The sequence below is a fragment of the Arachis hypogaea genome, unplaced genomic scaffold (assembly GCF_003086295.3).
Source record: "Arachis hypogaea cultivar Tifrunner unplaced genomic scaffold, arahy.Tifrunner.gnm2.J5K5 arahy.Tifrunner.gnm2.scaffold_830, whole genome shotgun sequence".
In the NCBI taxonomy this organism is placed as follows: Eukaryota; Viridiplantae; Streptophyta; class Magnoliopsida; order Fabales; family Fabaceae; genus Arachis; species Arachis hypogaea.
In genome coordinates, this window is record NW_027255400.1 from 31,490 (window position 1) to 48,826 (window position 17,337).

Genomic DNA, 17,337 nt, shown 5'->3' on the forward strand with positions numbered 1-17,337 from the left:
ATTGTTATTTATCAAAAACAAAAAATATTTTAAATACTTGATATAATTAAATAAGACATTAAAAATAATTAAAAATTTAATTTATATTTTAATATTAATAAAATATTAAAATATCATTACGATTTATCTAAAAAAATATTTTATATTTTATATATATGCGTATACCCATGTTGTGTAAGATTTTAAAATTCGCATGTAAGCACATATTGTGTGGTGTCCTGTGTTCGTGTATCATATAACAGTAACCTCTTGATTTTTCCTTCCCTCGTGGTCTTGAACTTCTTTCCACTTTATATTGCTATATATATATATATATATATATATATATATATATATTTGCTTCTTCTTCTTCTTGTTTTTTTATTATTATTTTTGAGAGTTTGTGAAGTTTATTCAAAGGCCTGTGAGTCTCTGACACCCTGTGAGGATTGTCGGTTCAGTATCCAATATCTACTACTTTAGTACTTTGATCTTGCTTAGCGGGAAAATCTATTACTGCAAAATAAATAATAAAAGAAAGAAAATCTCTTCAGTCTGCTTGTAGTGAAGTTATTCAGCGAGTGAATCTCTGAACTATGCTAGCACAATATTTAGGAGGCTAATTAAGAAGGAGGAAAAACTGTGCCAACCATGAAGTTCATGAAACTAGGTTCTCGTCCTGATACTTTCTACACTTCAGAAGCAGTTTCTTTCTTTCTCTCTCTCTCTCTCTCTCTTCGGAATATCATGTCTCTAGCTGTAGTTCCTTATTATTTTTGTTCTCAGGTCAGTTTCTTCTGAAGTTTCCATTGACCTCATAGTTCAAGTTAAAGGAAGTAAATATAATCTTCACAAGGTATATATATACTTCGTTCATAAATCTAAAAATATGGTATGACTTTTTTTTTTTTTTCAATTCAAAGTTGAAATATTTTTTGTTGAGGGTGTTACAGTTTCCATTACTGTCCAAATGTTTGCGACTTCAAAAGCTATGCTCAGAGTCCGTTGATTCTTCATCTCAGCACCAAATAGTTCAACTAGCCGATTTCCCCGGCGGCGTTGAAGCATTTGAGCTCTGTGCAAAGTTCTGCTATGGAACCACCATAACTCTAAGCCCTTACAACATTGTAGCCACAAGGTGCGCCTCCGAGTATCTTCAGATGACAGAGGAAGTTGAGAAAGGTAACTTGATCCACAAGCTTGACATCTTCTTCAACTCCTGCATCCTCCGCGGATGGAAGGACTCCATCGTGGCGCTTCAGACCACAAAGGCTCTGCCATTGTGGTCCGAAGATTTGGGAATTACTCGAAGATGCATCGAGGCGATAGCCTCCAAGGTGTTGAGCCATCCTTACAAAGTGAATATCTCGAATAGTCTTTCCAAAAGGATTGTGAAGGAAGATGATTTTTCTTGCGCTTCTAGTAAGGGATGGTGGGCTGAGGATTTAGCTGAATTGAGCATAGACCTCTACTGGAGGACGATGATAGCGATTAAATCCGGCGGCGGTGAAAAGATTCCGTCGAATCTCATCGGTGATGCATTGAAAGTCTATGCATCAAGATGGTTGCCAAATGTCACCAAGAGTTTTCATTATGTAAAGAAACAGACTATGGTTTCAGACTCTGATTCCGGCTCTAGCTCTGACTCACCAAGCGAATTAACCTCGAAGCACAGGCTCCTTTTGGAGTCAATAGTGAGCTTGATTCCGGCGGAGAAAGGAGCGGTTTCTTGTAGCTTTGTTTCCAAGCTGTTGAAGGCTTCGAATATTCTGAACGCTTCGTCTTCCTCCAAGATTGAATTAGCGAAAAGAGTAGCACTTCAGTTGGAAGAAGCAACGTCGAATGATCTGTTAATACCTTCACTGTCCTACACAAATGACACACTCTATGATGTTGATTTGGTGATTACAATATTGGAGCAGTTTATGTCACAAGGGGAGAGTCCTTCGACTAGTCCTCCGAGGTCCCGGCTCTCCTTCGAACGGAGGCGGTCGCGTTCTGCCGAGAACATCAACTGCGAGTTTCAAGAGAGTAGGAGGTCTTCAGCATCTCACAGCTCAAAACTTAAGGTTGCAAAGCTTGTTGATAGGTACCTTCAGGAAGTTTCAAAGGATGTGAATGTTCCTTTATCAAAATTCATTTCCCTTGCTGAAATGATTCCAGATTTTGCAAGAACTGACCATGATGATCTCTACAGAGCTATTGACATTTATCTCAAGGTAAATATTGGAATTATTTTTCTTCCTTTTTACAAATTATTGCATTTTAATTTCTACTATGGTTCTAAAGTAATACAGAAATTGGTAAATAAAATAAAATACACAGCGGCTAACTGTTTGAGATTTCCTTTCAAATTTTATGATGTGGGACAGAATTAGTGGATAACCAATTATCTTGACCTTAAAATCTTGTCTTATTCAGCATTTATTGGCTGTTAGGTGTAATCTGACCCACCAAAAATTCAGCCTTAATAATAATGTGTACACGTTCTTCTGACTCTGATGTACACATTCAGGTATTTCTGGCTTCATTTGGCTAAAAAACATGAACAAAAAATTTGCACCTCAGATTTACATCATGTTGCTACAATGCCAGTAATATGTCCAATTGATAGACAGAGGTTAAAGGGGATGAATGTTGTTTCAGTACATAACATGATTGATTTGATTTGTGACACTTCCTCAATTCCCATTTTCCATGGAAAGAATTTTTACCATTAGTGAATCAATTTCTAAAGAGGAAGTATAGGGAGTCAATAGAATATTTATACAATATGTATAATGTGGGTTTAAGGATGTTCGATTTAGTAGGATATCATATGTTTATTATCCCTTGTACCCGGATGGTTATTCTGGATAATATAGATGTATTGTGTTTGAGAAATTAGTAGTATTTTACTTGAATGTTCATTTTTTAACTCATATTGAGTCAAATAAATAGCCCATTATACACATTATACAAATATTCTATTGACTTTCTAGCGGGATTCATTTCTAAATGGTATAATTCTACCGATTTTACCTCCAAACTATTTAACGCTACAAAAATAATTAAACATGACTATAGTATTTAAAAGATGAGTAATGGCTTTAACGCTAAGGAACTAATATTATGACAATCAATTTCAATTAATACTGTACCAAGCTCTCAAATAAGTTCGGTATGAAATTCGCTAAAGATGAGTTTTTATTGAATTTGAATTTTAGAAGTTTCTTTTAATTAAGTTTTTGATATTCTTACAGCCTAAGCAAGAGAAAGTTATAGAAATAAAAAAATAGCTAGGATTTATTTTATTTAACTTTTATTAATTATCGCAATAATTAATGAATATTAAATAAGGCAAGTTATGACTGTTTTTAACTAATTTTCTTTGGTTACTAACATTTTTTGTTCTATTCAAAATATACTTGAAGTCTTGAAGCACAAATTCTTTTGAACGTTGTTTTAATTTTAGTTATAGTAACAACGTCTTAATATGTTCAAGTGAATTTGCATACCAAATATATTTTCCGAGTAACATGTGCTTGATTAGGTTTTTCGGGACTTCAAACTTTAGGAATTTCAATTACGCGAAGTTATCAACCTTTTTCATATTTCTGGTTTTGGAGAACGCCTTATTTACATTATTATGATTTGATGAAACATGCAGGCTCATCCAGAACTCAACAAGAGCGAACGGAAGAGGATATGTCGAATCCTCGACTGCAAGAAACTATCCATGGAAGCGTGCATGCATGCAGCACAGAATGAACTACTCCCTCTAAGGGTTGTTGTCCAAGTTCTCTTCTTTGAGCAAGCCAGAGCAGCTGCAGCCGGCGGCTGCAGTGCCAAAGTCACCTCGGTCGACTTTCCGGGCAACATCAAGGCCTTACTAGCAGCACATGGAATTGACCCTTCAAATTCAAAGCATGCAGCACCAACCTTAAGCTCTACCACAAGCATTCATGGTGGTGAGAATAATTGGTGTGTTTCTGGCTTCAAGTCACCAAAATCAAAGTCTTCAACAACTCTGAGGATGAAGCTAGCTGAGGATTATGAAGATGACTTGGATGAAAATGACTTGGGCAATGATGATGAAATTGGGAGAACCTCTAGATTTAAGGCCATTTGTGCTCTTCCTACTCAACCAAAAAGAATGCTTAGTAAGTTCTGGTCTACCAATAAAACAGCTACCTGAAAATAAAAAGGGACACCAATTATGTGCAGCTGAATTGATAACTATCTTATGATATAAAATACAAAGACGCTGAGATGGAAAATACTTAGCAAAAAATTGTGGCCTAAAATCTACCTAAAATCAGTATGTTTCTATACCTATTTTTTTTCTTTTTTCTAAACATATTTGTATCTCTTAATATTCCTGTCTTTTTATCTTAGGATAGTTCATGATGAAGTCTATTAGTTTTTGGTTTGTAATGGTAATTTAGGTCTTAGAGGGTAACATATATTCTGCTTTGTTATTTCTGTAAAAGCCCTTGTAACTTCTAGGAGAATTCAAGCATCTAAAAAAAATGTGCATTGTTGATGTAACCATGTAATAATATTGATAACAATAACAAAAAGATTTTTCTCAATTAGGAGGGGGAAAATCTCTTTGGGGCAAAATCTTTAATCCCATGTCAAAAATATGGAACAGGAATCTTAGGTGTAATTGACAATTCGTGGGGCCAAAGATGCTGTTTTTGTCTTCAAATCTGCAACACTTGTCTCCTGTCATATGCTGTAGTATTAGCACTTTGGTCTCTGACATTATTCAATTTATTTTTCTAATTTTTTTCTATTTATTTGGTATTTTCACGTGTCTGAGATATTCCAATACTGTAGTATCTGATTTATATTCGTCATATCTATTTGTATCCCCCACATAATCTCGTCCTTATCGAATTTATATCCAATTATGGACAAGATTTGAAGCATTGTTGCACATAATTAACGTCAACTTGTATTAATTGTTTCGATCTTAGTTTGGCAAAGAATTGCCTTGGATACAGACAACAGGAGATAAGAACAATGAGTTACGTTTTAGGCCCACTAAACATTCATTTTTTTCTTTTATTTTTCACTTTTTTTTTACCTAATGCCAATTCCTCCCAACTTAAATTCTTTTTCATTGCAGTTATTCCACTGTCCCCCTATCCTAGCACTTAGTCACTGTCGCCAAAGCTTCCCAGTGCCACCCTTGCCCGCGCGTCACTAACCCTATGAAGAGAATCGCGGTTCCGTCATCAACCCGACAACGCACCATTGCCCCTTTGTCAACGATGTGTCGTCGCTGCTCTTCTCGCTAACCCGCTGAGGAGAATCGCAGTTCTCCGGTTGCTCGGATGCAGTCGTGTCTTTTTCCCATCCTTTCGTACATCGCTGTTCTATCCATTTTGAAGCCCACGAAGTAACTCACACCGTCATCGAGCCAAAGGTCGTCACTGCTCTAACGTTGCTTTTTTGTCCTTAATTTTCTTGGTTCACCTAAATATTATAAACATCTACATCTTAGTGAAAAGAATCATATACATATATAATAAAATAAATATTTTGTAAAATATATATATATATATAGAATTAAGCAAATCAAATAAAATACTAATAGTATATCCAAATAAATATTTATTTTAGAATGAAAAAAATTATCTGTATATATAGTAAAATTAATATTCAACTTAATTAATAAAAAATAAATAACGAGACATCAGTTATAAAGATACTGTAGCGTTGGTAACATAAAATTGTGAAAAAGCAAAGTAAAAATAAAAAATATTTAAAATTATGATTAAATTTAATTAATTTAAATTTTGATTTTTGAAATTAAAATTATTTTTTTAATTTATTATTTACATTGTTAAAAGAAAACGATATTACCGTATACTTTTTCTGTATATATTGAACCAATCAAATTGGCGCTATTGATATCAAATTAAAGATGTTATGCAATAAATAAATAAATAATCAACCTAAAAAAGTTGGTCAAATAATAAATAAGAGTAAAGAATAAGATCTGCCATTGATATGATATGATATGGTTTTCTGCTAAGTATCATTATCAAACTGACACCTTAATTAATTAAAACTATTCTGATCTGCATGACTCATCGTCAGCGTGCTTATTATTTGGTGTTGAATTTTTTTAAAATTTATCTTTTACAATAAATTTTAAATACCTAAATTTTATTAATTTTTATATTTTTAAATTAAATACTAAATATTTAACTTTTTTTTTTACAATTAGATACTAAATTTTCAGATATAATAACAGACGCCTTCAAAGAAACACTTTGTATGTAGTAAGTTGTAACTAACAAATCCCGGAAGCACCAAAAGAGCAAAATGGGATAGAGCAGCGATGTACGAAAGGATTAAAATAAAAATAAAAAGGTGGCCTAGATTAACTCGAGAAAATAACGAAATAAAAAGGTGGCCGTTAACCAAATTGGGTTGGTCTAGTAGTTAGCTCACTAGTTCGCTTAAACAAGTATCGGGAGTTCGAATCCCGCCTGCTGCATGCAGCAACCTATTGGTCAGCGACAAATTCTTAAGTAGAGTTCAGTACAAAAAAAAGGTGGCCGTTTAATTTTTTTTTTGTATTTTTCAAAGAAAGAAAAACCATTTTTTGGCCAATATTTCTCATGACGTGACTCGAAAACCTGACCCATACGCATAAATTCAATTTGTTCAAGTTTTTTCATCCAAAAGTATATTTTTTTTGTTTATTTTATTTTAAAAAAAATGAAGAAACTGGCTCATATAACAAATCAGATTAAGGCTTGGTTTTGTAAAATTTTTAATTTTACAAAAATAATTTATAAAAATTTATTTTTAAAAGATATTTTTTTTAAAGTTGTAATATTATATTTGATAAATTAAATTAGGGTAAATGTATTTAGTTCTCAACATTTAGATTATATCCTAATTTGATTTCTAAAATTTTAAATTATGAAGCACGGATATTTTACTAAGTTGCTATGTCCGCATACTCACTGACACTTGTCTGACACGTGTGTCTATTGTGTTCATCCGTGTCTTAGTGAAAAATAAAAAATTATTCTCTGGATACGCTTGAACACACATAAATACCATCACGTGTCAGCGTATCCAGTCTTATTCTTAATATATATTCTTAAAATAAATTTAGGTATAGTATATATTATTATTTATTAAAACAAAATAATATTTTAAATATTTGATATAACTAAAATAAGACATTAAAAAGAATTAAAAATTTTAATTTATATTTTAATATCAATATCATATCAAAATATTATTACTATTTATCTAAAAAATACTTTATATTTTATATGTATGCGTGTCCCCGTGTCATGTAAGATTTTAAAATTCGCATGTCGGCGTATTCCATGTTGTGTCGTGTCCCGTGTCCGTGCATCATAGGTTTTAAATATTTTATTTTAGTTTTTAAAAATTTTAAATGGGTTCAATATTGTTCCACATATAGTTAAATTTGACACAAACAATTAGTATATTTAAGAGCTAGTATAACGTTCGATTTCATTATTTAATAAAATCTACCTATCATTGATCACTAAATAGTACTCTATTTATTAAATTTAAAATAATTTTCAATAAATATAAATAATAATAAATATTTTTAGATTAATTTTGTTCGATGGATCGGTCCTGAACGAGTCCGTGGTGCTGGTACTGAGGAGTAGCGGGTGTTGGGAGCTGGATCGATTAGTTCCCTGGGAATGAGATCCTTCCGAGCATTCGAGAGTTGGAGACGGTGGGGCCACCTGCAAAAAGGGTTCCGACGCCCAAGACAAAATCCGTACGAAAGGTGGCGATTAGGTTTAGTGTGAGTGACGTATCTGGGGGAGGGTCCCCTTATATAGTCTATACTATCGTGGGTCCCACGCGAGCTGACCCTCTTTCTTGGAAGCTTCCTTTACAGCTGTCCAAGTTCATGCAGGAAGGGGTGTAGTCCGGGTCTCTTCCCGGCTGGACCTCAGTAATCCAACGGGTCGGGCGAATGCCCGACTCCAACCCTTAGTGCGTTAGGCTGGGCCGGAACAATATCCCCCAACGCATCAGCTACAAGTGCGAGTGTTGTGGCTGGCGCGTTCTCCTTAACTCCTTTAGCGTGGTCTTCGGCACGTCGGCCGTCCGTGATAGGTGCATGTGGTATTCATTCGCTCTTGGGGGACGTCAATTGCCGCCTCATTCTTCGCTTAAGGCATTTACTGCCTATAAGGCTGTCAAACGGGCTATCCCGGCCCATTTAGGCCCGGCCCATTAAGCTCGTGGGTTAAACGGGCTAACCCGTTTAAGCCTGCTTTATTCGCAGGCTAGAGTTTTCTAGCCCGGACCGTTTATGGTCAACACGATGGGTTAAACGGGCCAGCCCGTTTATCATTTTATTTTATTTTTGAAAAATATTTTTGACAAAAAATACTACTTTTAGGTAAAAAATCATTAAAAAATATTTTTTTTTAGTTGATGGGTTGGATTTTCGGGTCGGATCAGGAGAAATATTAGCTAAAAGTGCTATTTTTTCAAAAAATGTAAAAAAAAATAAACGGGCCACCCGTTTAGCCCGCGGGCTAGCCCGTTTAACCCGTCATTTTTTTCGGGTTAATCGGGCTCAGCCCGTTTAGCCCGAAATTTAAACGGACTTAATTTTAGAGGCAAAACCCGCCCAATTAAATGGGTAAATGGGCTGGCCTGATGGGTTTAACCCATTTTGACGGCCCTAACTGCCCATTATGATTGATTTGAAAAGCTGGGGGAAAGACTATTATGCCCCTATCTTTTCGCACTTCCTCTTCAACGGTTACACTTTCGATCTTCTCAAAACACCCTTTCTTCTCCCACTTCCTCACTTTTCACAAATTCGTATGTTTGCTTCTGCTTATTGCTTTGTACCTTGGATTGCTGTTGAGGAAGTCTTTGCTCACAGGGCCTTCATCTAATTGTCACACTTTTTTCGCACACTTCTCGTGTAAGTGCTCTACGTTCCCTTGCTGTTTCATTATTTTATTCTGTGATCGCCATTCTCACAATGCATGCTGCCTTTCTTAAACGTTGTCCATGCTAGATAGTTACTAGAGGGGGTATCATTTTAGGCGTTTGTTTTTTATTTTTTCATCCCAAGTTTTGGTCATTAGCATGATCCTCGCAGCTTATAATTAGCCGTAGTTTTGCTTTGCTCATCCTCCGTCTTTACGACTTCCCGAATTGACTCGAGTGGTGCCCCTGCTGTAGGTATGGCCCGACCACTAGTGCCAAATATTGACTTTTATGTTTGGGTGACCTCGGATGTGAAGGACACCCCATCCCGAGTAACCAGAGAGGATCTTCAAGCCCTTCGGGATGCTGGTTCTTTATGCGGGGGAGGTCCCGAGGAAGCGAGCTACCAAGTATATGTTCTGAGTGAACGGGAGCGCATTTGCCATAAGAATATGGCGACCCCCTGAGTAGTGGATTGGTTATGGATTTATAAACCAATGTTCACTACCCTGGGGATCCAACTCCCTTTTTCCCCCTCTGTGATGGCGTTACTGAATCGTTGCGACATCGCCCCCTCGCAGCTTCATCCAAACAGCTGGGCGACAATTCGTTGCTTCTAGCTGGTATGCGAGTACTTGGTGCTACTAGCTTTTGTGGACATTTTTCTTTACCTTTTCTTGTTGACGAACCCCTCACGAGAAGGAAAAACAAAGAAAGGTTATATGTCTTTTAGGGCCGTACAAGGCCAGAAAATTTTCGGGCTCTTTGAGGACTCTTTTCACGGCTTCAAGAGCACCTTCTGCAAGGTGAGGCCTGTTCAAGGTCATCATCCGTTTTGGCTGATGCTGGAGGGGGCCTGGCGGATCCCGATTTACTGGAGTTTCGGGGATGGCTCTGACTACTTGATAAAAGTAACTTATGATGGGTTACGTCAAGAGGAACATCGGGTTGTAAATATATTGCTGGCAATTTTTTGGAGTAGGAATTTAAACCCCCATCTGGTGATGGGGGATCGGGAGGTCGGTCGGGCGCAAGTAGGTATGTCGCTCTTCTCATTTTACTTTTTATGTTGTCCTCTTTTCATTGACACCTCGGCTCCTAATTTCTCCATAACTGGTTTCTAAGTTCTTGTCTTGTATTTTTCCTTTGCTATAGTTTCCATGGTTGACGGAAAAACTACCATGGTGGATCTGATGTTTCACTTCCTCGCCGATAGTGACGACGACGAATCCTCCGCGACCCATTCGGAGGGTCCAGGACCCGAAGTTGTTGGGAAAGGGAGCGGCCGAGTGATGAATAGATTTTTTACGGCTTAGAATTTCACAAATGAATTCTCGTTGAAAGTATAGTTTCTAAACCAATCACTAATCCTTTCATACAAAAAGTTGTTTGTCACTAAAACAAACCCCTAAAATTTATAAACCGAAGTATTCAAACCTCGGGTCGTTCTCCCTAGGAATTACAATAAAGTGCCTTGTTATTGGTTAGAAATGTGTTTTGGGGTTTTGGATAGGAAGCATGAAAAGTAAATGGCAATGAAAATAAACTAACAACTATAAAAGGCTCTTGGCAAGGTATGAAAATTAGAAGTCATATCCTAGTTATCCTTCTCAATTGTGATGAGAATTGTTCATTGCTACCACTTAGTTAACCCTTACTAAATAAAGGAAAGTCAAGTGGATGAATTGACTTGAGCCACAAGTCCTAGCCAACTCCCAAGGAAAGACTAGCTCTAGTGCACTCCAAACCAATTAGCAATCTCTCTAATTACCAATCAACAAAGGAATTAGATAACTCAAGTGTCACTAATTACTCTACCTAGGCCAAGAGGAACAAAATCTATACTATATCTAGAAGAGGCATTTCAACAAACACATAAAAGGCAATAAAAGTAAACAACATAAATTGCAAGAATTAAAGAGAGATCTAACTACAAAGGCAAGAGATCAACAATAGAAAAGCAAAGAAGAACAATTATTATGAATTACCTCTTATTGAATTGAAAGAAAATGGAAGGAACAATAGTAGATCTACAACAAAGTATAAGAACAACATAAAGGAAATTACAATAAAAGAATAGAAGAAGAATGAATGTAACAACAAGGAATTGAGAAGATAGAAGTAGAAAAAGATGAATTAAAATCTAGATCTAAGAACTAAACCTAAACCTAATCCTAATCCTAGAGAGAAGTGAGAGCTTCCCTCTCTAGAAACTACTTCTAAAACTAAACTATGACTAATGGTCAAAAGTATGAGAGTATGTTCATTCCTCCTTCAATCCTTGGCTTAAATAGCATCAGAAATGAGTTGCATTTGGCCCACAAGGCTTCTAAAATCGCTGGCCACGTTTTGCTTTAAGTGAACCAGGTGGAAGCAACGGCGTGTGCGCGTACTATGCACGTGCGTGCCACCATACGTGTAGCAACTATGGCAAATCTTATATCGTTTCGAAGCCCCGGATGTTAGCTTTCTAACCCAACTAAAACCGCATCATTTGGACCTTTGTAGCTCAAGTTATGGTCGTTTAAGTGCGAAGAGGTCGGCTTGACAGCTTTCCGGTTCTTTCATTTCTTCATGAGTTCTCCAACTTTTCATGCTTCTTTCTTCATTCCCTTGATCCAATCTTTGCCTCCTAAACCTTAAATCACTTAACAAACATATCAAGGAATCTAATGGAATCAAGGAGAATCAGATTTAGCTATTTTAAGTCCTAAAAAGCATGTTTTCACTCTTAAGCACAATTAAAGGAGAATATACAAAACCATGCTATTTCAATGGATAAATGTGGATAAAAGGTCATAAAATCTCTTAAAATCAATACAAGATAAACCGTCAAAACGGAATTTATCACCGAGCTGCCACCGAGGGCCAGTCTGGATCTCAGCCTGATTAGTCTGGTTCTCAACCTTCGGGCAGTGTTCCCCCGAGCTCCCTCCAACCCACTTTACCGAAGAGGAAACTCCGGATTGAGAGGCTAATTTGGAGGTTGACCTTGATCTGACTATCGTCATCAATTCCAAAAAGCGAAAGTCGATTTTCGATAAGATTCTGACTGTCATGGAGATGAATTTTGATGCTGGAGGTTTCATAGATTCCCATCTCATCTCGGGAACAGAAGAATTTTTCCTGGAGGAGGATCTTGCTGCCCAAGACAAGTGGGCTTATCGCAGCCACCTTCGAACCGCCACTATTGCTCGGAAGGTGGAGCCCGTCTTGGCTCAGCGTCAGGTTTTGGAGGGAAAGCTTCGTGCTGCCCAAAAAGATATCGCCAATATGCAAACCCGGGAAGAATCTCTTAAGACTCAACTCGCCGAGAAAGAAAAGAAAGTAGAGGAGGATGCCTCCAAGATCAATCGGCTGGTGGAGCCCAATCTCATCCTCTCCAAGGATATGAACACTTCTCAAGGCTGGGTCGCCTCTACCAAGGCCAAGGTTAAAGACTTGGAAGCGAAGTTGAAAGAGCTGGCGGAGAAGCAAGGCAAGACCAAAAGGTCAGCTCAAGCCGCCCAGCAGGAGATCCTTTCTCTGAAGAAAAAGAACAAAGACATTGTTCGGGATGCCAAGAAAGTCGTGAGGGCTACCAAAGAAGGTATCAAAGCCTAAATTGCCGTATTGGCTCCCGACCTCGATGTTTCCTCATTTAAGGCCTTCAAGATCGTCCAGGATGGCAAAATTGTAGATATCCTGAAGAGGGGAGGAGCCCTCAACTAGCTGTAGCTTTGTCATTTTCGTTGTGTTGTACTTAGATTTGTACTTGATGTGCTGTCGTAGTTGTATAAACTGAGACTTATCGAGCCAGTGTGTTTCCCATTTTTATGAATTTTTACATTGCCTTTAGTTGATTCGTTTATCATAAAAAATGCGAACTTTGTTTGCTTCATCGTCAAGCCGATAGGCTTTTTATGCTATTCTTGGGCCGATTTGTTACCTTTGAAGAATATTCGAAACTTGCCATTTTTAGACTTTGTCATTTGGCCGGTAGGCCACGGATTTTGCTTGCAGTATTCCCGCTCTGAGTGGGGCTTTCGGTGTGATCAATCCCATTTAGCCGTGTAATCGGTATTTAAATGAAAAAGGTATAGCACTTTAAATGTAATGCATTACCAATGGTATTTATAATAAAGTGGGATAATGTGATGCCAAAATGAAGTACTTAATTGAAAGGTGACAAAATAACATTACTGGAGTAAGAAAGAAAGGGAAACCGTTAAGTTGCTGTACCGCTTTTTACGAGTAAAACCTTCTCAAGTTCGCCACATTCCATATCCTCGGCACTTCGTTTCCATTTAATCGCTCCAGCTTTTAAGCTCCCTTGTCAAGTATTTCTCTTACTCTGTACGGGCCCTCCCAACTTGCTGCTAGCTTGCCTTCTCCTGGGGTCGGTAGCCCTATATCGTTCCTTCGCAGCACCAGGTCGCCTGCTTGGAAGCTCCTTTTTGCACTTTGGCATCGTATCTTAAAGCCAACCTTTGCTTTAGCGCTGTTTCAGTCAAATAAGCCATTTCCCTTGTTTCATCAATTAAGTCTTTTTCTACCGCTTCTTCTACTCCTCCGAAGAGTATTCTCGGGCTTGGTTCTCCAATTTCAATCGGAATGACCGCGTCTACTCCATAGGTGACTTAGAATGGGGTGTCCCCAGTAGAAGACTGATGTGTCGTTCTATACGACCAGAGAACCGAGGCGAGTTCGTTTGCCCATGAACATTTCTTCTGGTCCAGTCGTTCCTTCAGGCCACAAAGGATGACCTTATTCGTTGTTTCCACTTGGCCATTGCTCTCCGGGTGTTCGACCAAAGAAAACTTTTGCTTGATTCCCAACCCCGAGAGGAATTTCGCAAACTTCTTGTCCACAAACAGCGTCCCATTGTCCGAGATGACAACCTCTGGGATTCCAAACTTGGAGATCACTTGCCTCCACATGAACTTCCGACAGTTTGCCGAGGATATACTGGCCAACGGTTCCTCCTCGACCCAATTGGTGAAGTAATCTATTGCTACAATTAAGTACTTGACCTGCCCTGGACCTACTGGGAATAGCCCCAACAGGTCAACTTCCCATTGGGCGAAAGGTCGTGACGTCAGCATCGAATTTAACTCCGTTGCTGGGGACCTATGGAAGTTAGCGTTCTCCTGACATTTTTTACATCTTCTCACAAACTCTTGAGTGTCCGCCATCATTGAGGGCCAGTAGTAGCCAGCCCTAATGAGTTTCCTGGCTAGGGCTTTTCCCCCGATATGGTGGCCGCAGCACCTCTTATGGACTTCGCTTAGAACGTAGCCCGTCTGGTCGGGACGTAGGCATTTTAGCAAGGACTGGTTCAATCCTCGCTTGAACAATTGGCCTTGTATCATTAGGTACTTGGCCGCTTTCCTTCTTATCATCTTTGTCGTTTTCTCGTCTTCGGGAAGTTTCCCATCCTCCAAGAAGCTAAGGATTGGGTCAATCCATGAGGGGTTGTTTGCCGCCTGGGACATACATAGGGTCACCGTAGGCTCCTTTATTAGCCCCCGGATTAGAGATCGATTTTTCGTTCCCGGCTTCGTGCTTGCTCACTTCGATAAGAGGACGGCTCGCGCGTTCCTCTCTCTTGGGACGTGCTACAATGTTCGGTGGACTAGGTCCTGAACAGGTCGGTGGTGCTGGTACTGAGGAGTAGCGGGTGTTGGGAGCTGGATCGATTAGTTCTCTGGGAATGAAGTCCTTCCGAGCATTCAAGAGTTGGAGATGGTAGGGCAACCTGCAAAAAGGACTTCAATGCCCAAGTCAGAATTCGTACGAAAGGTGGTGATTTGGTTTAGTGTGAGTGACGTACCTGGGGGAGGGGTAGGGCTCTCCCATTATATAGTCTATACTATCGTGGGTCACACGCGAGCAAACCCTCTTTCTTGAAAGCTTCCTTTATAACTATCCAGGTTCACGCAGGAAAAAATGTAGTCCAGGTCTCATCCTGACTGGACCTCAGTAACACAACGGGTCGGGTGAAAGCCCAACTCCAACCCCTAGTGCGTTGGGCTGGGCCATAACAAATTTTTAAGCTAACAGATTGAGGAATACATGGAAAAAAATTTCTCTTTCAAACATACAAGATAGTACAACAAATATAATACATGTACCACTCTACTAGTCCAAACCACGGGATGACATGTTATTTGTGACACCGGGAAAGCATCCTTTTTGTTTTTGGTATTGCTGGGAAAGCATTCTTTATTTGTTTGTTTCTCGACAGGCCTAGCCCATATTGTTAAAGGCTTTTTGCTTTTCTTTTCTTTTCGTATGTTTTTCCCTCCATGAGTGGTTGTTTGGTTGCTTCAGAAAACGCTGTTTCTACTTTCTTCTCAACGAGCTTGGTATCTCAAGAAAACCATTTTTTCTTTCACAACTATAAATGGTGAAATATAAAAAAGAATATTAAACATTTTTAGTAATACTGAGCTATAGCTGTTTCAAGTTTACAATTGGTGGTACAAAAATATATAACAATGGCTGGTTATGGAACCTTAAAAGGGACTCATGATCAAGAGAACGGTCAGTATTTAGTTGTTACTTACGTACTTGTTAGTACGGAGAAACTTACTTGAAAGGCTTTTGTGCTTTTATATCTACTTTCCTTACGAGAGTTAAGTACTTTATAAACATTTTATTACTGCTAATATTCCAGCTGCTTCTTCACATCGTGGAGACAAAATTACAGGTCAAAAGAAATTTTTGTAGTGTATAAGTTGTACCCTTATTTAAGGATTTATTAAAAGAGCTGATATTGATCAATTGATTCAAGTAGACAAGTGGGGTTAGGCAATAATGGACTTCTGAAAGCCTCTGGCTACAAGAGAGTATAGTAGTGATATAGTTCGGGAAATATAGCCCGAGCTAGTTAGACAAGACTGAGGAACGTGTCATTATTGTACATTTTCTCCTCTATCTTGGTATAAGGAATACTTTGGTGTATATTGTAAATAAATTTATGTTCATGACATCTTAATATTTAATTTGTTATGTCAATAGTTAATAAAAAATTACAAGTATACTATATATATATATATATACTACAAATTAATTACTAAACTAATTATTTATATAAAATGTATGTTGAAATATAAAATATACAATAAAAATAAATCATATAATATATATATATATATATTATATATATTTATATAAATGTATAATAGCTGATTTAATGACTATTTTTTATGTGGACGTAGCATTTTCAAAAACATTAATAATGGAAGATTAAAATATATCATTTTTAAATTTACAATACAAATTTAAAGAAAAAATTAATAAAGACTGAAATAAAAAGTATCTATATTTTTTATAGGACAAAATTTGATATAATTAAGCTAAACTTTTTTAATAAATTTTTACACACTTCAAAATTATGCTTCGATACTGTTACGAATCCTATCTCAAATTCTCAATCAAATATATGTTCTGTATTGTGTTTAATTTATTATGTGTAAAAAATCCTTATTTTATGAGTTAATTTTTAAATATGAGTTAGACGCATTCAATTTTAATACGGTATTAAATATAAATATTTAAAAAATAAAGTATATTTTTTATTTTTACTGTTTACAATTATTTTTAAAAAAATTTCTAACGTTTAATTTATTTAATTTTGTCTCTAATATTTTTGATTAATTGTAATGAATGATTTTAGTGTACAAATATTATTTTTATATTTATAAATACAAATTAATATCCTTACCAAATGCTAAAGTTACTTAAACTTTTCTAAAAATAAATTAAAAAAAACCTTTAATGGGCACGCAAAAGATTAGTGATATAGTTTTGAATAGTCAAAAAATGCGTAAGGAAGCTATGCCTGACCTGAACCGCAGAAATTAGTAAGCGAAACAACGACAGACACGGACGAAATTGAATTATCATAATGCTTTGGATGTACAGTACAAACCTGCAGTGTCTACTGTCAAGTTGCAATGAATTTATTAATGTAATAATGTATGTACAGTAGTAATTAATTATTCAAAAATATTTAGTAAATAAAATAGTTTGGTCGAAAATAGTTATTTTATTTAACTAAATACAATATATATATATATATATATATATATATATATATATATATATATATATATATATATATATATACTGATAAACATAAATAACTAAATACAAATATATATATTCAAATATAAAAAATAAACAAATAAAATAAAATAAAAATATAAAAAGTAAAAAAAAATATTTAATTAAATTATCATTTAACAATCAATTCTGTTAAGTAGGCAATAAAAATTGTGAACAACATGAACAATGGAATTATGACCGTATTTTGAGTTAACTAAATATTTAATTTCACTTTCATTCCTTCACCCACTTTTTGACCTAATTTCATCCCCTTTCCTTAACCCAAACCTCTAATTTCACCTCATTTTTTCC

At 36.6% G+C, this 17,337-nt stretch overlaps 1 protein-coding gene across 7 annotated transcripts; it reads left to right on the forward strand.

Moving 5' to 3' along the window:
• The first annotated feature begins 267 nt into the window (after positions 1–267).
• LOC112695696 (BTB/POZ domain-containing protein At1g67900) lies at positions 268–5,516 on the forward strand. Of its 7 annotated transcripts, none has more exons than XM_072231779.1 (5): positions 346–649; positions 766–835; positions 933–2,198; positions 3,629–4,121; positions 5,096–5,516. In XM_072231779.1, exons 3-5 carry the CDS (start codon positions 1,140–1,142, stop codon positions 5,125–5,127), a joined length of 1,584 nt encoding a protein of 527 aa, XP_072087880.1. In that variant the 5' UTR covers positions 346–649; positions 766–835; positions 933–1,139; the 3' UTR covers positions 5,128–5,516. The 7 variants fall into 7 exon arrangements, with proteins under 7 accessions (XP_025603930.1, XP_072087879.1, XP_025603928.1 ...); XM_072231777.1 differs by having other exon boundaries at positions 363–649; positions 771–835; XM_025748142.3 differs by having other exon boundaries at positions 487–687; positions 764–835.
• Positions 5,517–17,337: the final 11,821 nt, after the last annotated feature.

What these genes read in the sequence shown, in the direction of transcription:
- LOC112695696 (XM_025748141.3), top strand. Translation starts at nt 631, where the DNA reads ATGAAGTTCATGAAACTAGGTTCTCGTCCTGATACTTTCTACACTTCA. An exon ending in TCTACACTTCAGAAGCAGTT is followed by an intron (nt 688 to 763) that starts TCTTTCTTTCTC and finishes ATTTTTGTTCTC; the next exon opens with AGGTCAGTTTCTTCTGAAGT. An exon ending in GTAAATATAATCTTCACAAG is followed by an intron (nt 836 to 932) that starts GTATATATATAC and finishes AGGGTGTTACAG; the next exon opens with TTTCCATTACTGTCCAAATG.